The following is a 16,796-nucleotide window of genomic DNA, read 5'->3' on the forward strand; positions in this document are numbered from 1 at the left end:
TTGCACATCCCTTCTTTTAGATATAATATTTTGCATACCCCTTTTTATATATAAAATTGATTATATATTCCCTTTTTCATATTTAGGATTTTTTGTTCTTTTCAATTTTTCAAATTGACTAAGCTTCAAATACTTAAACATTTCTAACACAAGAATTACATGTTGCACTTTAAAGATTATACATTGTCGCCTCACTTTAAAACCAATATTTCATGATAGTACATTACATTGAACACTAAAAAGGTTTGTGTGTGTGTGTGTGTGTGTGTGTGCGCGCGCGCGCGCGTGTGCGTGTGCGTGTGCATGTGCGTGTGCGTGTGCATGTGCATGTGCGTGCGCGTGCGCGTGCACGTGAGCATGCGCGCGTGTGTGCGTGCGTGCATGTGATTAAACTAATGTAATTTTTATGCAATTCCCCACACCCCTCCTCCCCCCTTCCCCTTGCCTCCTTTCCTACCCCCTTCCCCCCAAAACCCCTCCCCTCCCCGTTCTTAGTTTGAAGATTGGAGGGAAAAATTAATGGGGTTCTACCCCTAATATATACACTTATACACATTTTGAAACCCCCCACCCCCCCTTGCACTTATATAATTCTATAAGCTACCTATGGCAAACTTGTGAGAGGTAGAAGCATGAGTACTTGGTCATTAGCCAAAGTGACCATAATGGTCACAGGAAAGGATATGATTGTGTAGGTTTCACTTCAAAATTGGAAGTAATAAGTTATTATTTAGTGGATTGGTTAATATTGTCAATCAAAGGTGACTTTGCACTTGGATCCATGGAAATATTGGAAGTAGTCTCAATTTTAGTATTTCTATAAGTGCTTTAGGCAACACTCTTATAGGGACGTTGTCAATCTTTGGGTGTCTTCTGGGCTATCCCTTGTGAATTATTTTTAGTGGATTGACAATAGTATGCTTTGCTACTAGATCTTTTGTTGGTGATACAAGTCCTTTTAGTCTGGGAGATTTTAGCCCTATGGATGGGCCATCAATTTTTGGGGTCAAAGCTTGATGACTTTATTGCATTTGTGTTTGGACTATCTCTATCAGTTTGAGTAATATCCTAAGGATGAGGCTACTTAATGTCCTTTGTTTGACTTGATGTTTTCTCACGCACCATGGATGTGTGTGATGGAGTAGAAAAGGTATGAACTTGTTGCACTTTAGTGACTACAGGCTCGAATCTCTTTCCTTGATAAACATGCAGTGGCTTGTTAATCTTAGGCACCAGTTTCTCAATCTTCATACACTACAACAGAAACGAGGCATAGACGCGCATGTTAGACACACAAAGTCGGGCGCATCTATCATTGCGTCTATATGTGCGTGTAAAAGTGCGTGTAAATAGACGTGAATTTTGCGTCTATATATCCGCGCAAATAAATGCCAATATAGACGCGCCAGCAGACGCACAATTATTTAACCACCTAAACTTGGAATTAATATAATTAAAAAACCAAAGTTAATAATTATTTAACCACCTGAAATTGATTCTTGAGCATGCACGTGTGCGCATGATAAAAACCATAGAATTAAGAAAACACATTGAATCATTGAATTAAAAAAATAGAGTTAATAATTACTTTTTCATTGCTCTCTAATGAATGGCAGTTCCTCCAGTTGACAAGCCTGATATAAGTAATTAGCGGCAAGCGACAGAAACCTTACAATTAGTAGCAAGCATTGCAATATGTATCTCATAATTTCTCTACTTGAAGATGATAAAAATACTTCCTTTTTATTATGGAAAAATCAATTTAGCTTTAAACTTGACTATTGATTCTTGAGTATGCACGTGTGCGCATGATAAAAACCATAGAATTAAGAATACACATTGAATCATTAAGCAAATTAAGTATGTTACAGTGAATGGTCCATCTCATCTTCAATGAGATCAGCCCTTGCTAAACTATCTACTTCTAGGTCTATGTTACCAAGAGGTAACGAAACAAATAAGTCTATCCCACTATCAGATGTGTTGCTATATTGCTCAATAACTTCATCAATATCATTGACAATCACATTATTGTCTTCTTCTACGCTTCCTTGAACATCCTCACGAGGTTCATCTTGTACTATATCACGCATATCATCCATTATGGTGTCATCATACACATCATCATTAATTGTTGGATTGTCATCTGCTATCTCCATGTCGGTAAATTACCATATATTGGTTTTGAACTATTAGATATAGGGATGACATACCACCATCGGTTATTGTTTACCATTGGATGATACACAACCTGTATTTGAAAAACAAAAGCAAGAAACTTAAATACTTATTATATTGTGTATATGTATCACATGTATACATATTAAAAAATTAGCCTTTGCATATATACTTGCTCGCATTGTTGAGGTAGTACTAATGTGTCATTCTTGTTTTGGTGAAATTTTGTAGAGTCAATGATTACAAAACCACTTGGATGACATCTGATTGTGCAATGCTCACCATTTGTTATCACTTCTTTAAACCACTTCACATCTAGTACATATATAAAGAATCGTCTGAAGTCAAGCTTCAGAATATATTGGATCAAGCCACAATAACCTTCCATGGTACCATTGGCATCCTCGAAGTGAGCAAGGACACCACAATCTTGGATATTTCTCTTTTCATCTAGATGTTGAGTTCGAAAATGTTTACCCTCACACCAAAGTGTATTGAATAATGTGTACTAGTAGTAAAAGATAAAAGATCAAACATGTCAATTATTTATATAAAATAAAACTTATAGAAACAAATTAATTGATAGTACATCTCACCTTTGATAAGCAACCTCGTGCATATTCCCACTCTTCTTGAGATATATTAATTTCCTCCTCTTTTTCCATTCTCTCCATTTCCTCATGTAACTAATCTATATCAATATGACGTGGGAGCGCATTTAGATGATCTGGAAATGAGACATTACGTCCATATCTAGTGCAAAATTCTTGTCTTTCGCTTTTTCTTCTTGCCCTTGCTTCATTATATAGTGTCACCCATTTGCTCATTACATCACTATTGAGCACACAAAAACTATTTAACTTACGAAGTTCTTCTTTTGTTAGCACTTTACTCATTCCTTTTTCTTGATGTACTATAGAGGCCATCCTCAAGTCTTCATCATCTTTCCATAGTCGTGGTTGAGAGGGATCCACTTCAGCAAGATATTTAGAGCTATAAACAAGGGATGATTGCACTAACCAACCCTTAGCCATGCTTCCCTCAGGCCGTGCTTTTTGCCTCACAAAATCTTTCAAGGTTTTCATGAAGCGCTCAAGAAAAAATATCCACCTTACATGAACTGCCCCACAAAGTGTGATCTCATCAATCAAATGTACGAGTAAATGTAATTGAGTAGTCAAAATGGATCGAGGAAAATTTTTCTCCACCAAACAAACCACCTCAACAGATAATACTTGCGCATATTGCAATGTGTTTGGATCAATTTCCTTCGAGCTCACGTATCTGTCAGGATGTATTTGAGAATTGTTTATTTTTGTGTAGAAATTCAAAGATATATAATGAAAAAATACAATGTATACACACCTCACAAGCTCTCCTATCTTGTAAATGATATCACATACATCTTTGGATACACAATGGGATATGCTAGTAGGAAGTACAAACTGAATGTAAACAATATTCATAGATCAAATCATTAGTTGAGGAAAAAGTCATCATACCCCAAAGTTTACACATAGTTACTCCACTAATTACTATATTCATGGTTAGAAATACCCTTACTTGAATCATTTTGTGCCAATCGTGGGATTTTAAACCAGATAGTTGCTCCACACCTCTTTTCTTTTTCTTTATGAAGGCTCCCTTGAGACATCTCATACATCCTGTGGGTATTCGAAAGCTATATATTTGTTCCTTCACTATTTTTTCCTCGTTCTTTGACAACATCCAAGGTGCATGGGGTAGCTCAATCTTTCCTCTGGGTCCAATGCGTGGCCAGGCTCGTCTCATGCGACCAATGTTATGTAAATCCTCCCTTACATTAACTGAATCACAAGCCCCTATCAAGTCTGAATCACAAGCCCCTATCAAGTGATCCCATAATGTAGATACAACATTTTTGAATATGTGCATGGGGTCCAACAGGTGATTGATCTTGAGTTCAGTCCAGTACGGAAGATGAAAAAATATAGAGAACCTAACAAACAAACAATATATTATGTAAACAATTCATCATGCTAAATACTTTAAAGTCAATCGAGAGAAATGCACTTCTTACCGACTCATGCCGAGTGAAGGGTGGCTGTCGGCATTAATCCATCTCTCATTCCAATCTCGAATGGTTAGAGATTGTGGAGTCATTCCATTAGTAGGGAGAACATATTTGGGATGGTGAATAGGAAAAAATCGATTATGAATGTCGTAGATAACCTTCTTTAAACGTGCCCGCCTAGAGGAAACTAGAGAGGCACCGCAAATAGGACATGCATGATATCCTGATGTGGTTAAACCTGAAAAAACAAGTGAATTAATAAAATGCAATTGATTCAAGTCTTGAATTTCAAATATAGAGTTATATACATATACCTAAACACTCTCTGTATCCTGGAAAGTCATGCATGGTCCACAACAACATGGCCTTCAATGTGAAATCTCTAGAGGATGTAGATGCACTTGTATCTTGCACCTCAATACCTTCCCATAACATTTCTAACTCTTCAATCAAAGGATCTAAGTAAATGTCCATGTTTTTTACCTTGTGCTTTCCAGGAATCAAAATGGACAACATTACATGTCCCTTTTTAATTGCCATGGATGGAGGAATATTATAGTTCACCAATACCTCTAGCCATACAGTGTATGATGTGCTTTTGATGGCAAATGGATTGATTCCATCCATACCTAAACCAAATCTCAAATTTCTTGGCTCTTCTTTGAAAACGGGCCACAAATTATCTATATATTGCCATGCCGGTGTGTCTACAGGGATCCTCCATTTTCCATCACTTGAACGATGACTAGCATGCCATGACATGAGCTTTCCAATAGACTTACACTTGAACATAAGTTTTATACGTGGAACAATCGAAAAATGTCGCAAAACCTTACGAGGCACATCCATTGACTTCATCTCTACTTCGTATCTTGATTCGCCACAAACAAGACACTCTCGTGCGAACTCATGAATCCCACGAAATAAGACACAATCATTGACACATGCATGGATCTTGACATAATCGAGGCCTCCCAGATATGTCAAGTAATGTCTTGCTTGCTCTCTCTTAGTTGGCAATTTGTTTCCTTTTGGAAGCATTTGTGATAATAACCTACATATATTTTTAAAAGTGAGTTAAAAAAACTACCAACATATATTTCTATCTAATTTCAAAATAGAAAAATTAATATTATGATTCATAAGCCAAACTGAATTGATACCTACTTCAATAACGCATCCAAACTGACATTACTCCATCCATAAATTGTTTGCAAGTTAAGTATCTCGAGGGACGCACGAAGAACGGAGTACATACAACCTTCATACAACGGAGTAGATGATGCTACATATAGTGGATCATCTGGCTTCATAGAGTGACCTTCTCCCTGAACCGGTTGCGAAAATAGATAGTGTACCATGTTGTCCAAAATCTCATCCTCTACGACTTGAAAGGGCATTTCATGAGGGCTACTATCATGGTCGTCAGTCTCTACTCTTCTTGAAAACTCTGCCCCCTCGCGTCGATGTTTTGCAGCCTCTCGACGCCCGAGAGGGAGCATCTGAGGATGTGGCACCGCATCCTGCTCAACCACAAAAGGGAATTTCATGTACGTTGATATATAATTCCCGTAACATAGACTAGCAATCTTAGTGGTAAAAAAAAACAATGAATACCGGTGATTTTTCTCGGTCCCATTCTCCATAAAAGCTGAGGTGTGACATTGCAATTCGACGTGCTCGAAAAATAAACCCTCGACAACGATCACATATGCATTTAATTTTTCGTCGTAGCCATGCATCTCGATTATGAAGACTCAATGTTTCATCCTCGCTTGAGGATGTGCTCATTGACTCATCAGCATGCACCGCACTAGGTGATGACGATGACATGATTAAACCTAATTCATGACATCAAAATATTTTTCATATGTTTACATAAAAACACAAAAATCATCATTCTAAGATCTCAATTTTAAATACACAATTTTAAATACACAAAAATCATCATAAATACATTAAAACTTATGATAAGAGTTCACTATCAAAACTTATCTTAAAAACAAAAAATTATGATAAAGCCTAAATGCGCGTCTATATCTGCGTTTACGTACGCGTCTAAATTTGTGTCTATTTGCGCGTCTATGTTCGTGTCTATATGCGCGTTTACGTAAACTTAGACGCGCATATACACGCAAAAATAGACGCGCACGTCAAAATTCAAACCATACTTAAGTCATTTCTTTTCAAACTGCGCCTTTCCTTTCCTACGTTTTTTGCGGTTCTGAAGCTTGAGTTTAGCCGACATGCAGTCTCTTCATGCCTCACCTAGTCTCTTCATGCCTCATGTCCTCATGACTCACCTCTTCTTTCATTTCAAACACACAAGAAGGGAAAAAGGAAAGCCAAGGAGAGGAAGAAAGAGAGAACAAGAGAGAGGAGAACAAGAAGAAGCAGCAAGCAAGCATCAAGGGAGGGTAACTTACCAAGGAGAGGAAGAAGGAGAAGGAAGAAGCGCCACCACCCGCCACACCAAACACCCAAGGTGACTCTCTCTCTCTCTCCCTCTCTCTCTCTCTCTCTCTCTCTCTCTCTCTCTCTCTCTCTCTCTCTCTCTCTCTCTCTCTTTGTTTCTCTCTTTCTCTCTCTGCTCTGTCTGTGTATTAGGATTTCTGATTCCATTATGTATTGCATTTTGTAAATCATCAATGGCGGTTGTTGGGCTAAAATCAGCCGATTGAGTGCGTCTGATAGCACGTCTACATTTTAGTGTAGACACAGGTATAGACGCGAAAAAATGTTTCCTCTCATTGCATCTAAGGGCATGTCTTAGAGCGCGTGTGCTGGTCAATCTACACGCGATGATACACGCGCGCGCAGATTGACCTGGAATTTGCGTCTGACAGCGCGTCTATACTGAATCTCATATGCGAATATAGACGCATTGAACAAAAGGTTGACTTTGGGAGCGCATCTGAGAGGGCATCTAACCTGCAATTTAGACGCAGTTATACACGCGCGAGCTCTCCCAGCTCTGATAAAAAACAATATATTTTTGCAATGATGAATGTGACCAATCCCATGTTTGTGTTTATCAGTTTTCTTGTTTATGAGAAGCATTAGCACTTAATTTTTATGCTCAATGTCTAAAGAAAGCTCTTTGAAAATGTAGGTAATATATGATTTTTTGTATGCAAACAAATTTGTCTTTTTTTCGTTTTTTTTTTTGTAGATGTCGTATCCTGGTTCATCTAGCAATGACCTGGATTTGGATCGCATGAATGATACATTGGCCTCATTTGGCAGGGGGGTCAATGCATTTTTTGGAGGTTTTCCTAGTAGGGAAGACTTCATGGGAGAGATAACCAAACACCTTGGCCGCTCTCCCACAGCGGACAAGGTGTTTAGTGTCATGTCTGGAACGCCTCTAACGTCTTTGCCTAGCACTACTTCCCAAACTCCAATTGTAGGTACTCCACATGCAGGTACTCCACATGCAGGTACTCCATATGCAGATACTCCACGTGCAGCACCTATACGTGCATCGGCTGAAGCACAAGCATCTAGCGAGGTAGAGGGTAGTCGACAGAGAGGGAGGAGGGAGAGTCGAGGGGGAGGACGAGGGTTGTGTGGGGGTTGCCTAGGAGGTGGCGAGCAATCACCCTCACCAGTAGATCACGTAGAGGAGCTTGTACACCAGTACTATAGAGTTACAGATGCTGGTGGCATCTTCCATGATGATGAAGGAAGGGATGTAATGGCGTACATGAGGAGCGTCGTGCATGCGACGTATAAAGATTATTTCATTGCCTTCAAAAATCAGAAAAGCGGCTTGTGGCAGGAGGTGTTGAGGGCAGTCCATAGGAGGTACCCAAATCCTGAGGGTCAGTGATTCTCGGATGATTGGGGACGCACAAAAGTGAGGGATATGCTTCACAACAAAAGATTCCACCTCATGACATGCGCCAAGGACTCACTGCGGAGGCAGGAGGAGGGGTGTGGAGCCTATAGCCAACCACCTATGTGCCACCGCATAGAGTGGAAGAAAGCCAAAAAGAAAGCAGTAGAGAGAGTGAAGAGTCGCCAGCACGCAGAGGCGTGACGGATCCAAATGGAAACAATGGGATCGTCGCATTACGGATGGGCGGCAGAGAGTCGTGGGAGGCAGAGTTTGTAAGTATATTTTGATTTCTAGTTTTTTAAAATTTATATTTCTTTCAATTCTTTATATAATTTGTTCTAATATATTGTGTCTCATAATTGTTTGTATATATCATAATTGTTTTGCAGACTACTATCGTTGGTAGGATACCTACTCCTAGAGAGGTAGATTACCATCAAGGCCATAACCGCGCAGCCATATGGCTTCACTTCTATGAGGAGGGTCTCATCACTGAGGACCAATACAACCGGGCTATGAGGATTCGACAGCCAAAGAAGGTATGTTTTTCTTACTTTCCTATTAAAAGTATAGCTAATTATAACTTTTTCTCCACCATGTCTACGTAAGAAACCTTGATCTTTTGTGTGTGTAGGCGAACCTGGATGTGGAGCATAGCGAGGAGGGGGATAGCGACGCTAGTAGCCATGGTGGTACTAGCGAAGATGTTTCTTCTTCAGATTCGTAGAGGAGCACCATACCTCCTCTATGGCCTTGTTTTCTTGTATATATATGATCCATCTTTGAGCCTACTGCTTGCGGCCACACTTTAGGTCGCAAGCACTTAAACTTCCCATGTAAATGCTTTTGATCTATAATGAATACATGGACTTTTATTTTCAATTCTCGTGCCCGTAAGATACATTATCTTTTTCCCAAATGCACAATATGATGTATGGGAGGGGGAAAAAAAAAACGAGAGAGCATGTGGTTTGCTCTCTAGGTTTTTTTTCCAGTTCTATTTTGCGCGTCTATCTACGCTTCTAAATTGCAGAAAATGCACGTTTATATGCGCGTCTACAGTGCAGAGTACACGCACTTATACATGCACTAGATAATTCAAATTTAAAAAATAAATTAAATATCTTTTTTTTTAAAGGAGATTTTTTGTTTTCCGTTCGCGTCTACTGGTGCTTGTAAAAGCGCGTCTATAAGCGTGTCTATATGCCGGTCTAACTGCAAAATAGACGTGCTAATAGACGTGCAAAATGAATTAAATAAATAGCAATTTTGGTTTATTATGCGCATGTATTCACGCGTGTATATGTGCGTCTATTGCGCGTCTATTTTTGCGTGTAAATTTATTCACACATGCGATTATAGACGCGACACGGTAGATGCGCAAATAGACGGGCGGATAGACGCACCCGTAAGATTTTCTCTATATTCAAAAAGCGCGTCTAAAAGTGCATCTATGAGGCCTTTTTGTTGTAGTGATAGCAACTAGTTTGTCTCCTTATTTATCTTTGTCCTTGACCTAGATTTTCATTTAGATCTCTTTCTCTTTCTCTTTCATTTTATCAAAACTTGAGTTGTGGTTAGTGGAGGTGGCTGTGTGTATTCATTGGACGACCATTGGGCAACCAAATCCAATCATTTTCTTATAAAACCCTCAAGCATGCAACAATGCTTTAGGAACCCATCGCAGCTCTATGCTAGCTCTCTATCTCAAGACTTCTAATTACATGCCATGGGTCTCCTCTTCCATTTGGATGAATTTATTTTCCTTATAGCTTGAGAAGCTATGGTTCCTAGCAACTTGGATCTTTGCTATAGTTCTAGGAGGATTCCTATTGAGCAGTTTCCCCTTGTCCTCATGTGCCTTGAGTAGTTCCTTTTGAACTCTTTGGCCTTCCTCACTAGAATTTCTTCCTTTTAACTCAAAAATAGGTGTCTTGCCCTTCCCTCAAGGAGGGACAAGTTTTCTTTTACTGAAAGAAATGATTAACTTGATGCTTGGCAAGCTTTAGTATATTCAATGTGCTACATAGTTCTTCAAAGGTCTTCTAAGCAAGAATTCGTTGCCCATGTCCTCTCAATTTGGAAGCACATAGAAAATGGCATGCATGCTTTCAACCTCTACAATGATGAGAAATTTGCATCTACCTAGGAGAAAGCAGAAAGATTTACTCCAAGGTCTAATAGCTACATTTGTAGAGATGAGTGGGTTGCCCAATCTTAGTCCATACTTCATAAGTTAGAATGTTGTAATTCAAAGTTGAACAACCATCAATGAGAGCATCAATGATGAGCTTCCACTTGGTGGTTAGTTTGAAATAAGTCGAAGCTATTAGATCTTCATCTTTCATTTGTGGCTTTGACTTTTTGGATGTTAGGTTGAATAGACTTCTTAGGGTCCTACTAGAGGCGTTGCATGTTAGACAATCATTGTACATGTGACTATTGTTGCATTTAATGCATCATAGGTCACACATTATGGACTTATCTATCTCCATCCAATCTATTAACTTTGATTGTGGCCTTTGTATTGCTAGCTCTATCATTTTATCAATGGATAGTTGGATGGGAATGTACACTCTTAGTTGACTCATCAAGTTTTAAGACCTCTAGACTTCTTGGTCTAGTTCATATTAAGCACTCAACTGAGAATCGAGCTCTCAATAGCCATATGAAACTCATGACTCTTCTTACAATGTCAAGTTCTTGTGTGGTCTTGTCTCGTGCATGTGTCTTCTCTTGCAAACCTTAAGGCTTGTCAATTCTTCTTTGGTCTCTCAATCTTATGTCTTCAAGTTCTTATCATGTAGCTTTATCTCCTCAAATTCTTGACTTGACATCATTCTCTTTACTCTTACACTAGGTGCAATTGTCCTTGGATTTTTTTTTTAATGCATCTGTGCCTCGGCGCAATCGTCCTTGGATTTCATTTTATACACATCTATGCTTGCAAATGTTTTTAGATTAACTAAGTCAATCACTTAGTCAATGAAATCCTTAAGAGGTGTAGTCTTGAGAATGGGCCCATGACTACAATGGATTCTCATGTTAACATTGTAGCATTTAGTTCGGGGCTAGGGCTTCACTCCCTAGAAGGATTAAGAATTATCTTGACGTTGGAAATGCAAGGAGCGTGTATTCTCGAGGAAGTTACTATATGTATATCCTCTACATCATGTGCGTTTAAGGACTATTTATAAATATCCTTATCTGTGAATTTTTCCTAAATAAAACATAACCCTTTTCTATTCAATTTGTAAATAATCCCTTTGTATTATACCCTTCTGTATGTAAAAAATGTATAAAAATGGTATTTTAAAAATACCTTATTTTGAACCCACGTGATGCACACATATATTCATGAGTAACTTACCCGAGAGTGTATTGTGGAAGTGCAAGGGTAGTGTAGTATGGGAGTGCAAGGGTAGTGTGGACATGTTCATGTGGGAGTGTGGGTACTATTGGGATAGGGATAGAGTGTGGAAGTGCAAGGATAATGTGGTAGTCCTAGTTTGAAAGTAGTATAGTGTGGGAGTGGGGTAGTGTGGGAGTGCAAGTGTGGAAGTGGGGTGGCGTGGGAGTGGAAGTGCGGGAGTGGGGTATTGTGGGACTATTAGTGTGGGAGCGTGGGAGTGGGGTATAGTGTGGGAGTGGTAAGGGTAGTGTGGGAGTGCAAGGGTAGTGTGGGAGTAGGGGTATAGTGTGGGAGTGCAAGGATATTGTGGGAGTGGGGTAGTATGGAAGTGGAAATGTGGGAGCGAGCTTGTGTGGGAGTGGGGTGTGTTAGTGGTACATAAAAAGTATGTGTGGGAGTGGGCTAGTGTGGACATGGGTGTGGGTGTAGGGGTAGATGTATGATATAAAACATGTGCATGGGAGTGTATTGTGCATGCTTGAATGAGAGATAGGTGAAAAAGTGGGTGTACACATGTATGTGTATGAGTGGGACGTGCATGTGTATTGTCCCTATTGTGCAAAGCATGCTCTAAGATGACTACATGCAATGTGCTTAGATACCTATGTTTGTGGGAAACTATCCTATGATGACATTGGATGTGGTGTCTCAAACTAAGATTGGTGTTAAGGGGTATTCGTATGTGCCTCAATGATTATAGTGCATGTGCACGAGTGCCTAATCAGACCACAGAAATGAGTGTAATTATAGCAAGGTGCACTATTGATAAATATCACCCAAGCACATTGAAAATTAGTAGGTTTTGCACGTGTCCTGTGCACAAGTAGAACAATGCAAAACTACTATGTTACCATTGTTGAGTGTCGAAAACAATACTCTTGTTTTCAAACTTTGATAACAACAATGAGTAAAGGCATGTGCAACTATACATAGTGTTACGGACTTGCTAGAATTTCTTGCAGTCTTACAAGTACCAAGTCAACTTCACATTACACCTTCTTGAACTAATTTCATGTCTTTTACAAATCCAAGGCTCAATCTACTTCGAAGGCTCAATTTACTTTGATTTTGTTAAGCACTATATACTCATCACATAAGCTCGGAAGTTTGCTTGTAAAGAATAAGTTTAATATCAAAAAGATGGAATGACATCCAAGGAAGCTGTGATTAAAAGAAGGGAAAATAACATGTTATATGATTGCTTATTTCTATGAACAGCTCCGACGGAGAAAGCCAAAAACAAAAATGACAGTGTGTGTGTTTATGAGGGAAGGTCTTCCCTCCCTTGTAAATATGTCCAAGATAGAATCGAAAGAATTTTGCTGTTCATTTTCATAAAATGTACAGAAGGTAATTTTCTCGCAGCTTTGAATGGTATTGTAACCATTCATGCTTCATGCCTGTTGGAAAGCCATCCTTTTGATTCCTTTCTGACTCTCCTTCTCTTTTGTGAGAGGAATCTGTCAGCAGATATTTACGCCTGCCCAGAAGCATCGATTGATCCGCCATGCTTGATCATTAGCTTTCCCAATTAGCTAATATGCCAATCCATCCTACAAATTGGGGTCATGAGCTAATGATTGGGAGTTTGTGTCTGATCATGATGATCTAGACTTGATTGAGGCAGCAGGCCGTTGGTGATGCCTTTGGATTGGGTTCTTAGGATGGATGTGATGGCAGCAGCTAAAGCAACTGTGAAGTTTGGATCAGCTGTCAGGGCAGCTGTAGCAGCATTGATGTTGTCCAGATTCAGGGGAGAAGTGATAGGACTGATTGGAGCACTGCTGCTGCCATTGCCATTTTTTGCATAGAGAGGATGACCAGCTGCAGCAGCTACTTGTTGATGTTGCTGTGGTTGATAGCTGTTTAGGCTTAATGGAGCCCCATTGATGGCTTGCTGCAGCAAAGGCTGTGGGCTCATGATTGGGCCTGTTGCAAAGGGGAACCTGGATTGTATGACAGGGTTGTTGATGTTTGCGAGCGGCGCCATCGATGTCATAATATTACTGCCAGTTGTCATACTATGGAACATATTAGTAGCTGTACATATTGGGGCTGCTGATCCACTGAACTGTAGCTGTGCCTGCAAGCTGGAAGCTGGCAGGTTTATACCCAGCTGCTGAAATGGGAACTGATCTGCACTGGCTGGGTTGCTTGTGAGATCAAGGGTTATAGTTGGGAAAGCCGCAGATGCAGAGATGCTTGCTGTCGTAGTTGCAGAATTGCAGCCTGGAATTCTTTCATAGCTGCTGCCATTGAGGGCTATTGAATGTTGATCAGGACTACTTGTGGAGCCTGACAGGAGCATGGAAACTGCTGCAGAGGTGGTGGAAGCCATGGCTTGAGCAGCAGGAGGAAGAGGATGGTTGTGAGTTCCCTCATATGTGCTTATGAGAATTGACATATCATCTGAACATCTTTGGACCTGGCAATTATTCACGGAATCATTATAAGACTATATTATTACAATAAATATAGATGTTTATGTTTATGTTCATTACTACAAGAACCATTGATTATGACCATTGAGCATCTGATCGAAATGATCAAAGTAGATTTCTGATCCTTTTTTGCAGTGTGATAATAAATATTTACACGTGTGTGGAATCAATTGTGAAACACTTTACTGCAATAAAGCTTCATTTATAGTTAATTGCTACCTGCTTTCGAACTGGGCATGAAGGGGCCATTGTACAGCGGTAGTAAGCCCTAGGGCAAGGATTACCCTTGGCCATCTTCTGACCATACTTCCTCCACTGGCAACCATCACTGAGCTGTCAATTTCACAACAAAAATACCCTTAAGCAAACTTAAATTAGCATAAGGATTTTGATCACAAAGCTGCATAAAGAAATTAGCTATCAATGTTTAATACATAAACTTAAGGCTGTACAAAGGCAGTTATCAAGGTTCAATTAAACATAATATGAGAGATAAACAATATCAGTATGTGAGTTTAAAGAAAGCTATCAATCATGATTACCATGATAAGACTGAAGAAGGTCATAATAGGGTTATAAGCAATAATTAGGATACTTTACCATGGGAGCTTCTGTTCTGCAACGCACTGAGACCCTTGCCTTCCGAGTAGCCGAATTAGGGTCATCTGATCCTTTGGTTGAGTCTGTCAAATTAGCATTTGCCGCATAATCTTGATCCCTTGAGAGGTCAGGTGATAACTCCCGAGTACTCTCACTATTAGAGGAAGGATTAGTGGTCGTGGTCTTATTATTATTATTACTGTTGTTGTTATCTGCAAGTTCTGGACCACCATCGCCTGATTTGGTTTTTTTCGGTGATTTCTGTTGTCCATTAATCGCCATATTGGGATCTGCGAATGCCCCCCTCTTGCGCTCCATGTTAAATACAGTCTCCTGATTAATTTCTGTGTCTTTATCAACATTGGCTGGCAGTCGAATTTGCAACCCCTGATCATCCAAGCAACTGAGGATGGTAAGTGCCATTCTTAATAGGTGATAATTGAGATTAGCTTCCCACTCTGTATGAACCCTTCAGCATAAATACGAAATTTAGATCACTATAAAATTCAAATCGCTTACCAATTGGGCATTAATGGCCTCCTGTTCCTGATCTTGAGCAACCATTTTTTGTTGCTGCTGTATCAAATTCAACAAGTGCACATGCAAGCGTTTGTAGTTTCCAGTGATCTCTGCCAAGGCAAGCCTCAGCTTCTCGTTTTCTTCCCCCATTCTCTCAAGCTCCTCCCGCAGTAGAGTTACCTGAATCATATTTATAGCACCAAGCAAGGTAATTAGGATGATCATTAAGTCACCGTGTCGGTAATATATAGTTAATCTGTTCAGTATAGCACAAGCAAGCTAATTAGGGTGATAGTTAAGTGAATTAATCAGTACAGTAAGCGAATTAATCTTAACGTAATATATAGTTATCTGTTCAATATACACAAGCAAGCTATTTAGGGTGATGATTAAGTTAATCAATCAGTACAGAAAGCGAATTGCTCAAGGTAATACAACTGATTATCACATAGATAGGAGAGGATCTCACCTGCTTTGGCGCTTGGGTTGTAGGAGTGCTGCTACTGCTGAGCTGGAGTAAAGGATCAGCGTCCGCGTGGCAGCTGGCGGCCTGCAGATATTCGGTTAGGGTATGATGATGAGCTCTGTCAGGGTATGACGATGAGTGCTCTCTCTCTCTCTCTCTCTCTCTCTCTCTCTCTCTCTCTCTCTCTCTCTCTCTCGATCGACCCATGTAATTAATCAGCTGTTGTTAATCCGAGACTAATTACCATGCTTAGCGAATCATTCCCCTTCCGTGGAGAATCCGCCATAGTGTGATCGTCGCTGGCCGGTGTGGATCGATTGAGCTGATCGATGAGAGGCGCGGCTGCATCAGCGCCGTGATAATTATTGTGACTATCGAGTTCTCTGCGATGCGGAAGAATATACTGATGTGGCTGAAGATTATGATGATGATCCCCATATAGCTGGACGGGCAAGTAATCATGGGTTCGACCACTGATCCGGTTATTCGAAGTATTGATGACACGCTGATCGCCGTCTGCGCCATCGGCCACAATATGATTATTATTATGGCGACGAGGACACTGATCTGGATGATGATTAGCGTCCGAAGGATTAGGATTATCCGGCTGCTCGATCTTCACTGTGGCGTTCATATTACTGATTAAATCAGAAAAAATCTGGATAATTCAGGTAGCAAATATCGGATGATTAAGGCGATGTCGGAAGATTAAGGTAACTGCAAACAATATTACTGATCAAATCAAACAATATCTAGATAATTCAGGCAGAAATATCCGGTGATTAAGGTAGCTGCGGAACCCAACGACGGGGAATCGATTATACGGGCAGGTGACGGATGAGATATAATATAGTTAGGGATGAAGGGATGAGGGGGGAATGGGGGTAATTAGGAGAGGATTAGGGAGAGATCGAGGGGGGTGGATGGGAGCAGCATGCAGCCATGCATGAATAAGCCCAGGAAGGGATTGCGGAAAGTGCTAACACGGGCTTCCTTGAGGAATTTAAAAAGCCAGGGCGTGTCAAATTAGTCAACCAGCCAGCCCACCAAATGCCAGTACTTTTTTGACCCCTCCACCGCCCCCCCCCCCCCCCCCCCCCCCCCCCCCCCCTTTTCTCTCTCTTTATTTATTTATTTGTGATGTAGGTTTGTGTATATATATAGGCATACATCAATTGTCAATCAGCATATGACCTTTCTCCGTCCATTGAAGCATCCTTCCAAGTTTTCCCCCCACCCCCGTCAAAGATCCTCGCCCCCTTTTTCAACCCTTCACATTCAAGCAT

The 16,796-nt window shown here is 40.2% G+C and overlaps 1 protein-coding gene across 1 annotated transcript; it reads right to left on the bottom strand.

Moving 5' to 3' along the window:
* Nucleotides 1–12,651: 12,651 nt before the first annotated feature.
* LOC148017278 (uncharacterized) lies at nt 12,652–16,556 on the bottom strand. Its single transcript, XM_087663023.1, has 6 exons — nt 15,755–16,556; nt 15,514–15,594; nt 15,045–15,224; nt 14,526–14,912; nt 14,145–14,258; nt 12,652–13,909 (listed from the first exon to the last, which is right to left on the bottom strand). Exons 1-6 carry the CDS (start codon nt 16,142–16,144, stop codon nt 13,058–13,060), a joined length of 2,004 nt encoding a protein of 667 aa, XP_087519149.1. The 5' UTR covers nt 16,145–16,556; the 3' UTR covers nt 12,652–13,057.
* Nucleotides 16,557–16,796: the final 240 nt, after the last annotated feature.

This window comes from Lygodium microphyllum, chromosome 22, assembly GCF_053477565.2.
Source record: "Lygodium microphyllum isolate KBCC chromosome 22, Lygodium_microphyllum_v1.1.10, whole genome shotgun sequence".
Taxonomy (NCBI): Eukaryota; Viridiplantae; Streptophyta; class Polypodiopsida; order Schizaeales; family Lygodiaceae; genus Lygodium; species Lygodium microphyllum.